Source organism: Thermobia domestica, chromosome 1 (genome assembly GCF_964235325.1).
Source record: "Thermobia domestica chromosome 1, izTheDome1.hap1.1, whole genome shotgun sequence".
NCBI classification, from domain to species: Eukaryota; Metazoa; Arthropoda; class Insecta; order Zygentoma; family Lepismatidae; genus Thermobia; species Thermobia domestica.
This window is the reverse complement of record NC_137454.1, coordinates 384,651,002-384,668,183: the sequence shown is the minus strand read 5'-3', so window position 1 is coordinate 384,668,183 and position 17,182 is coordinate 384,651,002. Positions and strand designations below refer to the sequence as shown.

Here is a 17,182-nt window from a genome sequence, read left to right as displayed (position 1 = left end):
AAATACATCGTCTTGAAAATGACCATTGTACTACAAACATAGAACAGATGAGATACTCGTGTTGTTAGTAAACAGTAATCGTGAAAGTTATATAAATGACTTAAGCTGATGGTGCGTATGAGTAAAACCTAAAAAGCGACAGAAATATTAGGTAGCCCGTTGGTTTGTGGAAGAAGCATCTGTTCATGGAAGCATGGAACTTCCTATGTTACCAACCTTGTTTTTGATAAGAAAGTTCTTTCTGACTAAATGAAATGCATTAAAAAAAAAAAGTGTTGTTTTAGATATGACGGAGTTTGAGAGTTTCAGTGACAAAAGCTAAAAAACAATTGTCTAGAAATCTCTTTACAGTATAATAGTCTATCTACAATAGTTTAAATATTTTAAGGTGAATAATAGTTTTACTATTATCTGATATTTCATTTTAACTGAGTGATGTGTAGCATGTTAATTACAAAGAAGAAAAATCGTTAAGTGTAAATACAAGTTATATATATAAAAGATATATATCGTCTAGTTCAATTGCATTCTTCCTTATTTGAGTTTTATTTCGTGATTTGAAAATCCTTGATAAATCATTAAACCCTCTTTATGGAGATCACCCCTCTACACGACCCATTTTATTTGAAAATTTTAGCAGTCGCCTTAAGGAAGTTTCACTGCACCTATACTAGTAAAATTATTGCGAAATACATTAATATTATGTTCCCATACAATAAATTCTAGAAACCCAATAACAAGTATATTACATTCCAGGGTTGGCTGGTTTAAACCTTGGTTTAAACCAGCTGTTTTTTTTTCAAAAAATCCAATCGGTTTAAACCAAAAAACGAAAAATGTTCGTAAAAGTGTAAGTGTTCGTAAATCTTGATGAACACACATTTGTGAGTTATCGCGTGTCATTCCCGCATATTATTCGTATTATATTCAGACCTAAATTCCCCATTCATTACTCAAAGAGATTATACTACGAAACCAAATTTTATATATATATATATATATATATATATATATATATAGGTTATGAATGTTTCTTTTGTGATTTTTTATAGTTTGTTATTATTGTTATTATTGTTTCGTTTTAATGATGTTTACTATTGATAAAGTACATCGAAATACCGTACTTTTTTGGGGGGCGGGGGGTTATAAAACCCCACGAGAGGCATTTACTGAAATAAGAAGTATCTTAGGTATCTATTTATGCATAAATGGGTCAGAGCCAAAGTGGACTCAAATAATTCTTATCTTTATTTACTTTTCTTACTGATATGCAAATTAAGTCGTTGTATTTCTTTAACTTGGAATAATAAGAGTCGTAGTGAACGAACTTGGACTTAATTAGTTCTCCTGTATTCTGCAGTATTTTGAAATTGTCCATATGTAATTCTGTATAATGGCATCACTTTTGCAACTGTTTGTCTTTTTGTTCTTCTCAAATGACTCTTGACAATTATATTACCACGTATGTAAAGATCAGTACAACGTATCAGGAGACCTTCATGAGTGGGTCGGCAGACGTATCGCATTTATAGCCAATTAGTCCCGGTTTCGGGTTCAAATGGAGGACAATTCGGTTTGGACTCCGCTTTAAGCTTATGTGAGCCGTTCCAGCATAACCCAGTTGTTGCATAATAACACCAACGTGAGACAAACTTATTTCTGTCCATATGTGATATACATACACAGAGCAAATTATTTAAACCAAGAAACTTGGTTTAAAAAAAAGGTTTAAACCAAAAAACCCGTTTTTTTGTTTTTTCAATAAAAAACATCGTTTTTGCCAACCCTGCTACATTCCCAGTACACCAAATATTTTTACCACTTCCCTGATACAAAGGTACAAATCATTATTGTTTTGAAACAATAAATTATCTTGCAATAGAGCGTACCTTTTTCGTAATCTTGATTTCTCCCTAAGTATCAAATAATGTGTCCATAGATATGAATATAAGACAATTTTTTCCATCCAAATTTTGTATTTTCTTCTTCGATAGTCGACTTGAACATGATAGCTAATTACAATATCAGATGCTAGAGGCTACGAATACCAAGTAAGTACTCTAATTTCACTAGTTTCATGAGATTTACTTGTGAGTTCGGATTATTAATGCACAGTTGCAGTAAACGTGTGTTTTAATATAATGTATATTGTTTTTTATAGAACGTGCAACGAAGCGAAATGAAGAAGAGGAATCTGCTCGTGTGCGAAGGGCCGCTGAGAGAGAAGGACGGCGAACGCGAAGGCGAAGGGCCAGAGAATTGAAAGGAGGAAATGTCCCACACTATGAAGGAATGTCTTCAGACGACGAACAGACTGAGTTGGAACTAACTGCATTTAAGAGACAAAAAGGTTCGTGTTTCTTCTTGTGCTTTCTCTTTACAAGTAATATGTATGTCAAAGATATCTAAAGAGATATAGGATGTATAAGAATATTTACAAGAAATGAAAAATTGAAGTTGTTGAAGCAACACAAAGCGAGATAAAAATCCAGAACAAAATTCCTATGAAAACATCCTGTCATTTTCGAAGGGTTGTTGCAGACCTTCCCGTACCGTAGCACTGAATATTTAAGAGCCTTAATTCGTCAAACAATTTAGGAGAAGAGAAATGTCGAACAATTTAGGAGAATAAAGAATTATGCTTCTAGACCGATTCAGTAAAAATATATCGTGTCCTATATGAAATCGTTCTGAAAATAAATGTAATTTACATAAAAAAAAAAAAAAAAAAAAGATTTAAAACATTAGCCAACTTTGCCTTTCCCCTATTCTCCCCATATAAGCAACAAATACTTTTGTAGAGTATTACTATGTAATGGACAACTTCATTGCTTCACATACCAATTTTTATGAGTGTACCTCCAAGGGGGGGATGATGCCCCCCCCCAAAAAAACTTCCCCCTTCCGCTGTGGTAACTCTCCCCCACATGGATAAAATGCATATCGGCGAAAAGCTTCATCCGTCAGGAATACATTGATTACCAAAATTATATTCCTAGCTTAATTAGGGGCAAAGCTTTTGAGGTTTAAAGCTTTAACGGAGCAGTTGCGTCAAGGAGCGTTTAAAGGTTAAGGCAGAAATAGAAATACAAAGTAGAAACTGGATGCAGTTAGCTAAGGATAGAAGTCAATGGAGAGCTTTTCTGAAAATGGGATTGAACCTCCGGGTTCCATATGCCATAGAGTTAGTTATATCAAGGTTTATGTGGAACATTGTACAAAAGTACACATATGTCGTAAAGACATAAATTACTAATAGTTAACATTATAGAATCTGTTAACAATAGTAAAATAATAACCAGAATATGGTAAAGAGAATAAAGGAAGATATCAAGTGAAATAGTGTCGGTATATGTTGATTTGTTGTAAAGTACGATTTTGTCCTTTAAAATATCGATGGGCCACGACACTTGAACGTTGAAGTAATAAGTAATGTATAAGTAAATTGAAGATTAAGTTTTCTACAGATGAAACACATGAAATTATATATCGTTGGTTACAAATCTCGCTTGTAATTTCTGTGTTTTTGTTTGAGGTTACAAGTAAACAGAGTTCTTAAGCTTCTTTAAAGAGTTCAATTTTGGCTTCCAGAGAGTTGAGGATCCTACAGTTAAGACGTTGTGAAGTACGCCCACATTGTTATAGAATGGATTTTTTTTTTTTTTTTTTTTTATGTGCTAAACAATTTACTTCCGAAATTTTCTATATAGTTTTTACTGTCTTTTTTGTCATTCACTAAACTTCCGAAATGTAGAGGAGTAGTTCACACAAAAAGTTCATAGAGGATAGAAAAGTAAGACCTTAACTTAAGTTGCGTGGTCCTTTGCCTTTGTATACATTTCTCTCAGTAGCCAAATATTCAATTTCCTTCTTTGCATATTATTTTGATTCTTCTGTGTAAAAGTACAATGCTCCTTTTTAGTTCTAAATTTATATAGAATGAGATTTAATGTGTAAAACAACCGTAAAAAATACACTTATACCCATTAGAAGATGTGCATTTACTTTGATTTCTTGTATTTCAGTGTTGCAGTCTATCAATATTTCTTGCTAGGTAAAGCTTGTAAGATACTAAATTAAATATTCCGAGATACAGTTTACTGTTTTGTAAATTAATCATAAATTAATTACAGAATCTAGTTGTTTGTCAAGATTACCTATATCTAGGTTTAATTTCCTGGTTCTAGTGTAATAAGAGTTGTAGACAAGTCTTCGTAGTAGCGAAGAGATTTATGTATGATATTAACTTTCTTAATGGAGAGTTTTGATTCTCTTAAACCCTTACATAATTTGAACCTGCTGATTCCACATCCTTACAGTCTCAGATGTATTCTTTTATCCTGGTACCTTTTTTTTTTCTCCGTCATACTTACGTTTGATAGTTGAAAGTCACAAAATTCTTCATAAATATCCGATTAAGTAAGTAAGTGTCAAAATCAGTTTAATACATTTCTAGATTTTTAGGAGATTTAAGAGCTACTCGAAAACCATGTTTCTTCCGCTACTTGAGAAAGGCTAGGTCGCAGCTGAAAAGAAAGCAATTCCTAGACGCTTGACGATCTTTCTGTTTGGTTGTTTGATTCATATACAGAAGATTTTTTAGTTTCGCCCTCTTAAATGGTTCCATATCAGACCAAAGTAATCCACAGGAAAAAATAACTCAATTGAATAATTACACATGGTACCTCAAGCGACTTTAAGTTTTGAATGCAATTGGAGAATGCAATATAATGCCTAATATTTTGCGCATCTCATTGTCTAGAGGCTTCTATGGAAGGAGGTTCCATGGATAGTGGTAATAAATTTACAGACATCGGAATTGTTGGTTGCAGCCGGGTCGGAATCGGGTGACAGCGTCGAGAGCCAGCGATGTTTGGGACGGTCTTGTTCGAGTTGAAATTATGTACTATTGACATAAAACTTAGACTGTAAAATTAAAAGCCTGTGGAAACAATGATGACTTTATGACTTCTATCATATGAGAACAGCTACTATACAACACCGACAGCGCATTCAGTGTTAATTATCAAACAAAAACATAGAGCATAGCTATCAAGAAAATATAAATATATTTCTAATCAATCTTAGCATCTGGCATCTTGAATACAACGTAGCATGTCGTAAACTCCCCTTATATTACAAATAAAGCGAACAGCGTAATAGGCTTCTTTATATCGCTATAACCATTAAAATGCAGTAATGCACACAAACAACAAGGTACATGCCTATATTCTCTTTGTCTTGAATTGACAATCAAACAACTTCCATCATTAGTATATGAATATCCAGGAAGTAAGCCGGTAATCGATTACAACCTAAAGGCGTTTATTTAGCACTTCAACAATTTATAGTAGTTAATTATTAGTCTTGAACAGCATTGCAAGATTGTATGCAATATTCTCCCGGTTCTAGAAGATTCACGAAAACGGACTTCCGGACTTCTAGTTACACATATTTCGTGTATTTGACATCATAGTAATACATACAAAACACATTAAACTTATGAAGGGGCCGCGGTGGCTCAGTGGTGGAGCGTTAACCTATGCTGTATGGGATCTTTGGTTCGATTCCAGCTCGCACCAAGTGAACTTTGTGGTGGACAAACACTGTGTGCAGGTTTTTTCTTAGGGTTCTCCCGTTTCCTCCCACTTTCTTCATTTCATTATTTCATTCATTTCTCATCATCACCGTCCCCTTTAGCCTAGCCGGTATAACCGTTGGACGCAAAACTTAAAAGATTTCATTTCATTGTCAGTAAACTTATAAAGAAAAACAAAAATGTGAATTAAAGATTTCAAAGTTAAGGAATTAGGCAGAAATATTAGCACAATTTGTAAGAATACTGTAGTAGATGCTTTTCACAGAGTACAATTATTCTATTCTTTACATTTCTTTTTTTTCTTCTCTAAGTTATAAACCTTTATTAGAAAGAAAATTTAAACTCGAGAAACTGGATTCTTGAAAACTAATAAAGAAGAAGGCTATGGATCCACTAGTTGCCAGACTTATATAGACATAATAAGCAATGATATATGTATCTAGGGAAAGGACATATTTGTCATTTTATCATTGTCCAGCATTTTGTTATCTATGTACACGAGAACAGAGCAAGAATTAATGCACCAAGAATATCAGAAGGCCTTAATGGATACAGTTGTAGATAACATAACATTATTGGCGTTTGACTTAGCTCTCATATATACTGGATATGGTGCACGTTATATTTATAGTGCCAATAATAAAAATCTTTTAAAATACAACTTAATGAACCGTAGGATAGATTAAACAACAAAAAACATTAATTCAATTAATAAATTTGTAAAAGTATGTGGAATACAGATACGCTTGGAACGAAACAGGACAACTTTACGGTGTCCAAATTTTCTGTTCCGTTACAATATACGGTGTGTGGCAAAATACCTTGTAACTTTCAAATGCCAAAGGGAATGGTGTTAAAACTTAAATAGGAGAATAGAGGTAGAACAATATCTATTACTGTACAGTATCATCATGGTGGCCATTTTGAAGTCCGCCATCTTGGATTCAGGTCCTAAATTTTTAATAGGAAGGGGATCATATGACATTGTTTTGGGGAAGCTTTTCACTACAAACACAAATTTGACTAACATAACCTACCTACCTAACATAACTGTAATCATTTAACAGTTATTACCTTCATAATATCTCTTTATTAACTTACAAGGTATCTTTGCCTCATATTGCATACTTTAAATGCATTCAAAACTTAATGTCGCTTAGGGCAGCGTGTAATATTATTCAGTTGAGCTCATTTTTCCCAGGGGTTGCTTTAATCTGATGCAGAACCATTTTAGGAAGTTGAGAAAAAGAAAGAAAAAAAAAAAAAAAAAAAAACTTGGAAGTCGAAATTTGCGGACCACCCTAATATATATATATTAGGGTAGTCCGCAAATTTCGACTTCCAAGTTTTTTCTTTCTTTCTTTCTTTCTCTCTCTCTCTCTCTCTCTCTCTCTCTCTCTCTCTCTCTCTCTATATATATATATATATATATATATATACAGGGGCGGATCCAGGATATGATCAAGGGAAGGGCTAAACCATATTTTGCCGTTTTATCCAGTTTAAAGCAGGATTCAAACCAATTTTACCCGGTGTATACCTGAGCGTCAAGGGGGGTATAGTCCCTATAGCCCCCCTTGGATCCGCTACTATATATATAATTTGTTTTATGATTTGTTATCCTGTGCTGTAATAATACAATGACGTGTATTTGTTACATTTCAGAACAAATAGAGCAGGATGCAAAGCATGTATTTGAGGATGTGGTGGAGGAATTCTGTTCAATGCGAGGAATTATGGAAAGATTTGAAAGTTGGAAACAAGAGGACTTTGATTCTTATAAAGAGGCGTACGTTAGTTTGTGCTTACCAAAAATCTTCAGTCCAATTATTAGGTTGAAACTTTTATCCTGGAATCCAATAGAGGTGAGCAAACACAGATCATTAAATTCTTAAAAACTGGTTTTGTTTCCAGACGTAAAATCGTGCTTCGGATGAATGTCAGTTCGGACGAAAGTTGTTACTAAGGTTATCTGTTGTTCAAAACATGTGAAAGGGAAAATGATATTTCGACGTCTTTACTGTAGGTATTGTTCGTCTTAAATTGATGCAAAACTGTAGAGAGATGAGCAAAAACTTGAGAAAAGTGTTTTGTCTTACTTATAGTACAATATCTGATGTTATTATTTTGGTTCACTATTAATTGATGTTATAGTAAATGCTACTAGTGTTTATTGTTAGTAATTTTATATGTGTGTATATTTTGTCGGGATCAGTGACTAGGTCTTGTAATTTAATTATTTTGAAAATGAAATAGTGTGATGGGAAACGACCTGTTTTATTCGTATTGGTTTAGCATTCTTCCGCCAACTCTACAAGATTCAAGGCCGATGTTGTTCATTATTTTTCTTTTTTTTTTTCTTTTTTTTTTAAATGTATTTTAAGAGGTGTATAATGTGTGCACCTCGAAATAAAATAAGGACTATTAACTCATGATTAATGTTTTTATTTGATAATCAGAAAATAAATAAATAAATAAGTAAAAAGGCAAGCTTAAAAGCCTGGAAAAGCCTTGAATTTGAAAATAAATACTTTTTAGGAAATTTGGTTTAGTATTGTTCCTTTCAGTGTAAAGAGCATAATTTATAAGGGCTAGCTCAACGTTTGGTGACGATAAGTACAAGCAATAATCTTGACGCGTCACTTTAAAAAGAAAGTGTTTTTAATGACTCGTCTAGGTTACTGTGTTCCTTTTTTATTCGGTTTGTTTTTTAATTTTACCCTTAATTCTTGTCCCTGCCGAAGAAGCCGTATGTGGTTCATAATGTTGTGAGGACGCCGTGGGTAACACTGTTGAGGCCAAAATTTTTCAGTTCATTATAACTTAATTATTTCATTTAATTCTGTTGCAATTCCAGGAATCCACGGAATTCGAGCACCGTAAATGGTACGACTGTCTCCTCCTCTATAGCCTTCAGAAGACGGAAACCGAAGAATCCCTAAGACAAGATCCTGATTTGAAGTTAGTGTCACTAGTTATAGAGAAGGTCGCCATTCCAAAACTAACACGTACGTAATTTAGATGATCTTTTCTTTTAGCTGGTTTGATAGTAAAGTGTGTGTTAGAAATTACTCTGAAATAAAAGAAAAAGATTGTGAAATAGATTTTTGACCGTAAATCTCGATGTCGCTTCATAATACACTTGGATTGTGCATTTTTCGTCAGTTTTAGTGTTTAGCTTCAGAATCTTTACAGAACGAGAGGTACAGATATCAAGTTGTAAGAGCCGTTTCGTGTTGCCTTAACTGGAGACTCCAAACGAATCTGGTAGTATTATGTACTATAAATATGTAGGTACGTAAGGAATCAAGATTTGATATGATTGGTAGATTTTTCATTTTGATAATAATACATTGAAAGAAAACAATAGGACTAGACAGAATTTTCCTTTAAGGTAAGTCTTTAGATTTCTAGAAATAAAATGAAATGAAATTTCTGGTTTTACGTACCACACTTATGTCCTTCAGGATAACGGAGACGAATAAAAATAATAGTTTGAATTATAATGTGAGGGGAAACGGGAGAACCATGAAAAAATCACGAAAACGAAGTTCATCACAAATTTGAATAGCCGGGAATCGAATGACAAACTTCTCGTACCAGAAGTCAGTGAGGCACCATATCTCCGTCCTGAGATTGCTGAACCGGTAGACTTCTATTATTCTTTAGAAGAGATAATGACTTAATAGTTTCATATTTTCTATTTCTAATATATATATAGGATGAACCTGAAAGATGTGCACAAACTCCGGGAGGTAATTTGTGACATTAAAAAGAGACAAAAAGTCATCTTTCATATTGTCGAATTCCGCGTCATGTACGAGGTGACAGGGATGCCAACTTGGAATCGACAATCTAATCATGACTCAACAGCAAGCTGTGCACCTACTCAGGCAGGTGATTCGTCACATCAAAAGAAGATAAAAAGTCCTCTTGCGTAGTACATTGATATGCACATCTTTCTATTCCGTTCCAATTATCACGATTGGAGTTTCGATTCCAAGTTGGCATGCCTATAACTCTTACACGACGTGGAATTCGACAGTATGCAAGAGGACTTTTTGTCTTCTTTTGATGTGAAGTTTATGCACATCTTTCAGGCTCAAAAACCGGGTTTTCATCGAAACCAATTTTCTCCAAAAACCGGTTCGGTTTTCGTCAAAACCGGTTCGTTTTTTTTTTTTTTTTTTTGCCAAAATTTGTTCTATTTTTGACTAGAATAGTGTTTCGTTGTTCTCTGGAAGCCGATTCCATTTCCACAGAAATAGCTTTATGTGTTTTCCAAAAGTTTTCACCGAACCGGTTTTGAAGAAAAACGAAACCGGTTTCGGTGAAAAATCGAAACCAGTTTCGGCGAAAAAAATCGAACCGATTTTAGAGAAAACCGAAATGTCGGTTTTTCTAGAAACCAGTTTCCGGTTTTTATAAAAACCTGTCTTGCCCATCCCTAATATAGATATATATAAAACACAAATCTGTGTCGAATGGTCGAATTGTCACGCCTGATTCGAGAAAAGGGCAGTGTTAATCTCTTATCATAGCTTTTGTATATGTTGAATATGATTCCTTCAATACTCCGGCTGAAGATTGTGAACCGTGATCAGGTAAAGATAGGTGAAGATATTTTTTGAAGGAAGCACAATAGTTGGAAATATTCAATAAATGATAGTCAATTTTGTAAAACGGTGCCTAATATTTTCAGTGCAGTTTTAAAATCTTCGTCGACCTCTTTCCTCAGCAACACCTTCAAAACTGTTTCATTCTATTTTCATAAACATCGTCGACATCTTTCAGGTGAAACATTGTTAAATTTATATTTACTGACAAACTGAGGATATAGTGATATAAGACAAGTTTTATTGTTTTTACATTCTCAGTGCATATAACAAGAGACTTGTGCTTATTGTTTTTGTACCATGAGTCTTGTGCTAAAATATTGCCCGTTTATGTAAAAGCGAAACTTGATTTAGAGAGAACCACTTAGTACTTTAATATTTTTTTTAAAACCAGAAACAAGCTTAAATTGTTATTGTAAATATTTATAATTATTGTCATTATGCCTATCTCAGCTCCATTGTTTCGTTTTCTAGAAATGATTTGCGTGAACACAAGTGTTTTGTTACTTTGCTATTTATCTTTTTTATACTTCTTTTTTGGTTGATATTATTATGACGTATGCTTTAAAATGAGATGAAGCGGACTTACATATCTCCGTTCCACTCTGGTATTCCGAACAAATTTTCGTTTCAAATCATGAATCTTCCTCATGTACAGGGTGTCTATCGGTCGCGAAAGTCACAGCTCTTGGGTCACGAGTTTTTTTTTTTTTTTAACTGTTCAAATGTAAGTAGAGGTTGTAAAATTTTGTTCTATAAAACGTCCAAGTTCACCAGCAAAAATGTCTATGATCAGCTTTAGACGCTACCAAATCGCAAGCAAAGTACGTTTCTATCGCATGGATGAACATCCTAATTCGCACCCAAATTCGCTCTTGAAAATATTAGGAAATTTTATGATTTGGTAAAGAAAAGGTCACGAAAAAGTCACGAGATTTCATTTTGAGATTTTAGTAAACACCCTGATATAGCATAAATTGTATAGGGAAAGGTGCAGGTTAAATTACTTGAATTTTCAGTGGCGAAGGTCCTTATTTATTACCTAATTACTAGAGCTTGTCTATCTCAGGTGTGCACTCGGAAAATATGCGAAATACACTTCGGCCTCACCGCGCCGTCCTCTAACGGAGGAAACCCTCCCTTTGCTTAGGGAAAAGAAGTGAATGACCTCAGCTGTGTTGCCAGTTTGTCATTCAGTCGTTTGGTCTCGACGGATGGAGATTATAGGCTACTTAAAGTGGCTAACAAGACAGTGCACAGCGAAGTCCGTGAAATAATTCATTGTGGCAACGCTTCCGTATCCAACAATTGAAAGATCTCGGCTGCAGCAACTTGTCCCTCGTCTTTCAGGGGTAGGAACATGGACAACAGCGCCACAAGCGGCTCAGTTGAAATAGAAAGGCTCGTGTCAATTACGCACTTCGCCGGTTTAAAATAAGAAAATTTAGTAAATGTTCCGTTAAACAGTCACTTTTTACTATTACTAAAACGGTCTCAAATTGATAGAAACAAAGAAAATAGAATGAAAAATCAGAAAATAATAAATAATCTATATACAAAAAAAAAATTAAATATTACTATTCTGGGTTGGATTTGGATTTAAACTGCATCGGAAGTGTCACTGTTCATCTTAGCGACCCCCAAAAACTATCAATTCGACACCAATATCGGTCATTTTCAATCATTTTTATATCTCCTCCTCCCCTCCCCTAAGTTGCACCCTCAAAGTGAAATGATAAAAAAATATCCCAGGCCCGAACCTCATGTATGTTGAAAATTTGATCGAGATTGGTCGGGTGGTTCAAGACTTATTAAGTCACGAACATAGTTACTTTCATTTATATGTATATATATGTATATATATATATATATACTTTCATTTATATGGTATATTTATCGGGCGGATCCAGGACGGACTTCGGGGGGCGGTGAGTTGTAATACTGCTACTTAGAGCTACTTTTAACAGCTCCCAAACTCGGAGATGGGTTTTATTTTTATATATAAAATAAGAAACTTTCCTCTTCTCGGGGAGGGGGGATTGCCCCGATCGCCCCCCTGGATCCGCTACTGATATATATATATATTGTGTTAAAAGTTTTCTTTCGTGGAGATAGTTGGTTTTTCACATCTCATGGTAATGCTTTGGCACTATGAAAACTGTGTTGTATTAGAAAACAAACATGGAGCATCGGTAAGCATGCTTACCATTGTCTACTCGGAAGAGAGTAAAGTTTTATTGGTTTTATTGAAGAACAAATGCACTTCAGCTATATTTTAGCTTTATAATTACTCAGAAAGTGAGAAGCAGCACAGGACTTACTGACTTCAGTTCGTCAGGAACTTCTCGCTTGCCATGAGAGTTTTTTGTGGATAGATGTTTTCTTTCTGCTTGTCACTTATCTTCATTCTACATATTTTTGTCTCATATGCAGGTACGGCGGCTCAGAGGTAGAGCGCCCACCTCTGGTTCGAGGGGACCCTGGTTCGATCCCTGTCCTTGAAAGTTTGTGATGGATAATATACTGAGTGTCTCAAAGTCCCCTGACATAGGGTAACTGTTATTATCAGAGTTACAACAAAATGTAAGAGGAAAAACCGTCTCCAAATATGATGTTTTCAATCTAATGTGAAGGATTTTTTTTTTTTTTTTTTTTAATCGGAAGAACCGTTTGGGCTGTACACTTTTTATGCGTCCAATGTTAAATCAAAATGCAACGTTGCCTTTACCGGGAGATGGATAAATTTTGTAACAGTATGATGAGCGGGGACGTTTGAAATGAGGACTGGCCATCTACATATTAGCGTAAAGGACAGTAACTTTATTTTTTTAAATTTATGTTGTAGATCCCGGTAAATGGCAAGGTTGCATTTTCATTTAACATTGGGCGCATAAAGAGTGTACAGCCCAAACGGCTCGTCTGATTTAAAAAAAAAAAAATCCTTTACTTTAGGTTGAAAACATCATATTTGGAGACGGTTTCCCCTCTTACATTTTGTTGTAACTCTGATAATAAGAGGGTTTTCCTATGTCAGGGGACTTTTGAGACACCTTGTATAGTGTCCATGGGTTTTCTCAGGGCTTTTTCGTTTCCTCTCGTACACTCATTCCATCAGTTCTTTCATAATTTTTCACTTCTATTTCTCATCTGTCTCCTTCAGTCTGCAAAGGATAATCATAGGTTGAAAAATTAGAAATTTCATTTCTTTTCTGTTATAATCACATATAATAATTATCTGTCACTGTTAGAGCACAGGACGTAACGAAACCCAAACTACATTTTTCTTTCTTTCTTTTTGCGAGCTAGGTAGAGTTTTTACACGTAGAAATTTGATAATTTTTCTAATTACTGAATTAAATAATAGGATGCACATTAATAAAATAATAACTTGGCACTCATCTGTAACGTTCAAATCAAAAGCAGTGTCAGGGCCGCAGTGGCTCAGTGGTAGAGCGTTCACCTCTGGTGTTTAGTGTCCTTGGTTCGATCCCAGCTCGCGCCAGGTAAGCTTTATGGTGGACCGACACCGTGTGCGTGGGTTTTCTCGGGGTTCTTCCGTTTCCTCCCACTTTTTCATTCCATTTTTTCATTTGTCATCACCGTGTCCTTTAGCCTAGCCAACATAAGAGTGGGGCGTAAATTTTAGATTTCATTTAATTTTTTCAAAAGCATTTTTTTTTACTTTAAGTCAAAATACTAGTAATAGAAGGACTCTTTTTTTTCCATAAGCAAAGACACTTAAAAAAACATTCTTTACAAACTCATAACCATTATTGCTACCAGAAGGAATATCTTGCAAAAATGTAGTTCTTAGGGCAATCTAGCTTATTAAAAAAATAACGCACTGATAATGATGAGAACTTATCACTAAAACTAGTCTGGGATTGCTTTTCACTCGGGTGCTGCAGATGAGTGTGAAATTGTTACTATTTTGGTAATGTTCTCCTATTATTCGGAAAAAAGTAATGACAGCAGCAAATTAATCATAAATGAACAGTTAGCATTGTCACTTCGCAGTGGGGAGGTCCGGGTTCGAATTCTGCAGTTGGTTATCTTAATGCGGTTCATTGTTTCACTCGGTCAGTACTAGAATAGTACTTTTATACACGTATAGATCTTGAGTATTAGGTAGTTAGTACTTGTAAATATAGAGTAGATTCTGGTCAGCTTCCAAAATTATTTACTGTGTTTCATTATTTTCAGTGTAAAATGGTGGGGATCAAGGTACCTCAGTGACAAAGCGTTCACCTATGGTGCTAGGGGTCTCTAGTTTGATCATATGATATCAGTGCTGAGTTTTGGTGAACAATATTGTATCCGTGAGCTTTTTCGGGGATTCTCCCGTTTTGTCGCACATTCCCACTCCACCAATTCTTTCATGATCGTTACTTTCATAAATAATCTTTCTGCTTTAACCTAAAGAGCGTAAGCGTGGGACATGAAACTGGAAGACTTCATTTTTGTAAAATGACTTTGCAGTTACATCTGAAACTTCTGAACAATAACTGACTTTTATTTATTTTTATCTTTCTCTTTAGAATTAGTAGAAATGTGTTGGGACCCGATGTCAACGTCACAGACCTTGAGGTTAGTTGGACTTATCAGCCGTATGCTACAAGAATACCCAACGCTAGGTCCCTCAAGTCGAACGCTCCAGCAACTTCTGATGGCAGTGGTTCACAAGATGAAAGATGCAGTGGAAAATGACGTTTTTGTTCCGCTGTATACGAAACAGTAAGTTCAGTCTATGTAACTTCTTATGTGAACTTCATAATAGTAATTTCTGTTACTACATATGGTTTAACCGCTTACTTGCTGTTAGAGTTACGCTTAATCTAAGTTTTATACTTTTGACTTTTTTCCCCTGTAAATCATATAAGGAAAATGTGGAAAAGTACTTTCGACGAAATTCTGACTAATTAATTACTAAATGTGATGAACTAGTAAAAGAAAATTAGAGTATTTTTTTTTTTTTTTTTAAAGCAAAGCGTTGAATCCGTTGTGCCATAATACGAAAAATGTCCTTACAGGTACTTGCACCAAAGAAGGATAAAACTAACCAAAATACTGAAGTGTCCTAATACTTAAATATATTACAGTATTTACATGATATTGATAGCGAAATACGAGGGTGGATTGAAAAGTTCGTGGCATGACCTACAAAATAAGAAAATATTTGGATAAATTATGTTTTATTTTTCTATATAATCCCTCTCGATCGAGATACATTTACGCCACCTCTCTGGTAACGCTTCTATACCTCTTTTAAACGAGCCCTGCTAAATATTCCAGTATAGTACTTTTCATCTCTTTATCCAAAGAAAATTGCTGACCCTCCAAAACTTTCAGGTTTCTAAACAAGTGAAAGTCCGAGAAGGAAGGGGGTTGTTCAGGCGAATAGAGTGGGTGCGGCAACAGTTCGAACACACAGGAATTAATTTCTGTCATTGATGCAAGGGACGTATGAACGCGCGCATTGTCCTGGTGAGACAACACCTTTCTCCCGGCATTCCTGGTCTTTTAATTCTGATTTCCTCACGGAAACGTCGCAGAAGGGCGCAGTAGTATTCAGAATTGACAGTCTTTCCCTTTTCCAAGAAATCAATCAGGATAATGCTCCTAGCATCCTCAAAAAATTGATGCCATATACTTGTTTGCCGACAAAACTTATGTGGCTTTCTTTGGGACAGGAGATCCAGATCGTTTCCATTGCTTCGATTGTTGTTCTGATATCGGTGTACCCATGTCTCGTCGATAGTCACTAATCTACCAATAAACTCCTCCGGATTACTTTCAAACGGTTCCAATCACAGGAAGTGCTGAATCGATTGCGTTTGTGTTCAACTGAAATCAACGTGGGTACCCATCTCGGGGACACCTTAAAAAACCCTAATTCGTTTACGATAATGTTTTGTGCTCGCTCATAGGAAATACCCATAGTCTAAGTGGTCTCTCAGATTTTGAACGTGCGGTCATTCAAAATCAGGTCACAAATTTTCTTGGCATTTTCTGTAATGGTTGACGTTGAAGGCCTGCCACTACGGGGGTCATCTCAATACTGTTTCTGCCACACTTATATTCAGCTATCCACTTTTTCACAGTGGAACACGAAGGTGCGGAGTCTCCTAGTATTTCTACCGTGTCCATGTGAATTTCCTTTAGTGTCAAGCAACTTAATGCAGGTACTTAATGACAGCTTAATGCTCGATTTTCCCCTTGGCACAAATTTCCGCCACTTCTACTGACTTAGGGCCTTTTAAACTCCTCACCTGAAACAATAGAGAAAGTGAAATTTTACACAGTGATTACCAACGTATATAGCTAAGCAGCTAATGTATACAAACATAAAATAATAGCTTCCTTCCTAGTCAGGCTACGAACTTTCCAATCCACCCTTGTAGCTTGAATGTGTAGAGTCGGATTTCCGTTTCGAAATAGAATGTGTGGTTAACTTGTTCACGAAATATCGTGGGACGTTAAAGTTTTCTCTTTCTTTCTCTTCCTCTCTCGAAATACGTTGTAATGGTCCTTGAAATAATATATTTTAGATTTGCTTGGTAGTTTTTTATTATATTTTTATTTTGGTGCCCTAATTTACGGTACTTGTTTTATCTTTTAGGATTGTAGACAACAAAGGAACAGCGGCTGGTTTATTCTTCCATAGACAATTCTGGTCGACAGTAAAGCTATTAAGAAATCTTCTTAGTTGGCAGGGAGTGGTTGGGGATCAACTGCTCCAAGAGCTAGCACTGGGTGGTCTTCTCAACCGTTATTTGTTAGGAGCGCTCAGGAACTGTGACCCAGCAGATGCTATTGACAAGTGTCGAATGGTAAGCTTTATTCTGGTGCCACTCTTTAAAGTAGGATATTTTAATTCTGGTGAATCCAGTATTTCAATTTCATGATTAATTTTTGTTGAAAATTATATATAATAAAGAATCTACGAAGTAGGTGCGAATCTGATAGA

At 35.2% G+C, this 17,182-nt stretch overlaps 1 protein-coding gene across 1 annotated transcript in view; it reads left to right on the top strand.

The window, feature by feature from the left end:
- Positions 1-17,182, top strand: part of LOC145664871 (PAX3- and PAX7-binding protein 1) — a 77,966-nt gene that overhangs the window by 49,051 nt on the left and 11,733 nt on the right. Inside the window, exons 10-14 of the mRNA XM_081731918.1 lie at positions 2,162-2,350; positions 7,265-7,464; positions 8,457-8,607; positions 14,754-14,949; positions 16,835-17,045. Coding sequence (XP_081588044.1) covers positions 2,162-2,350; positions 7,265-7,464; positions 8,457-8,607; positions 14,754-14,949; positions 16,835-17,045 — 947 coding nt within the window. The remainder of the gene's footprint in view (positions 1-2,161; positions 2,351-7,264; positions 7,465-8,456; positions 8,608-14,753; positions 14,950-16,834; positions 17,046-17,182) is intronic.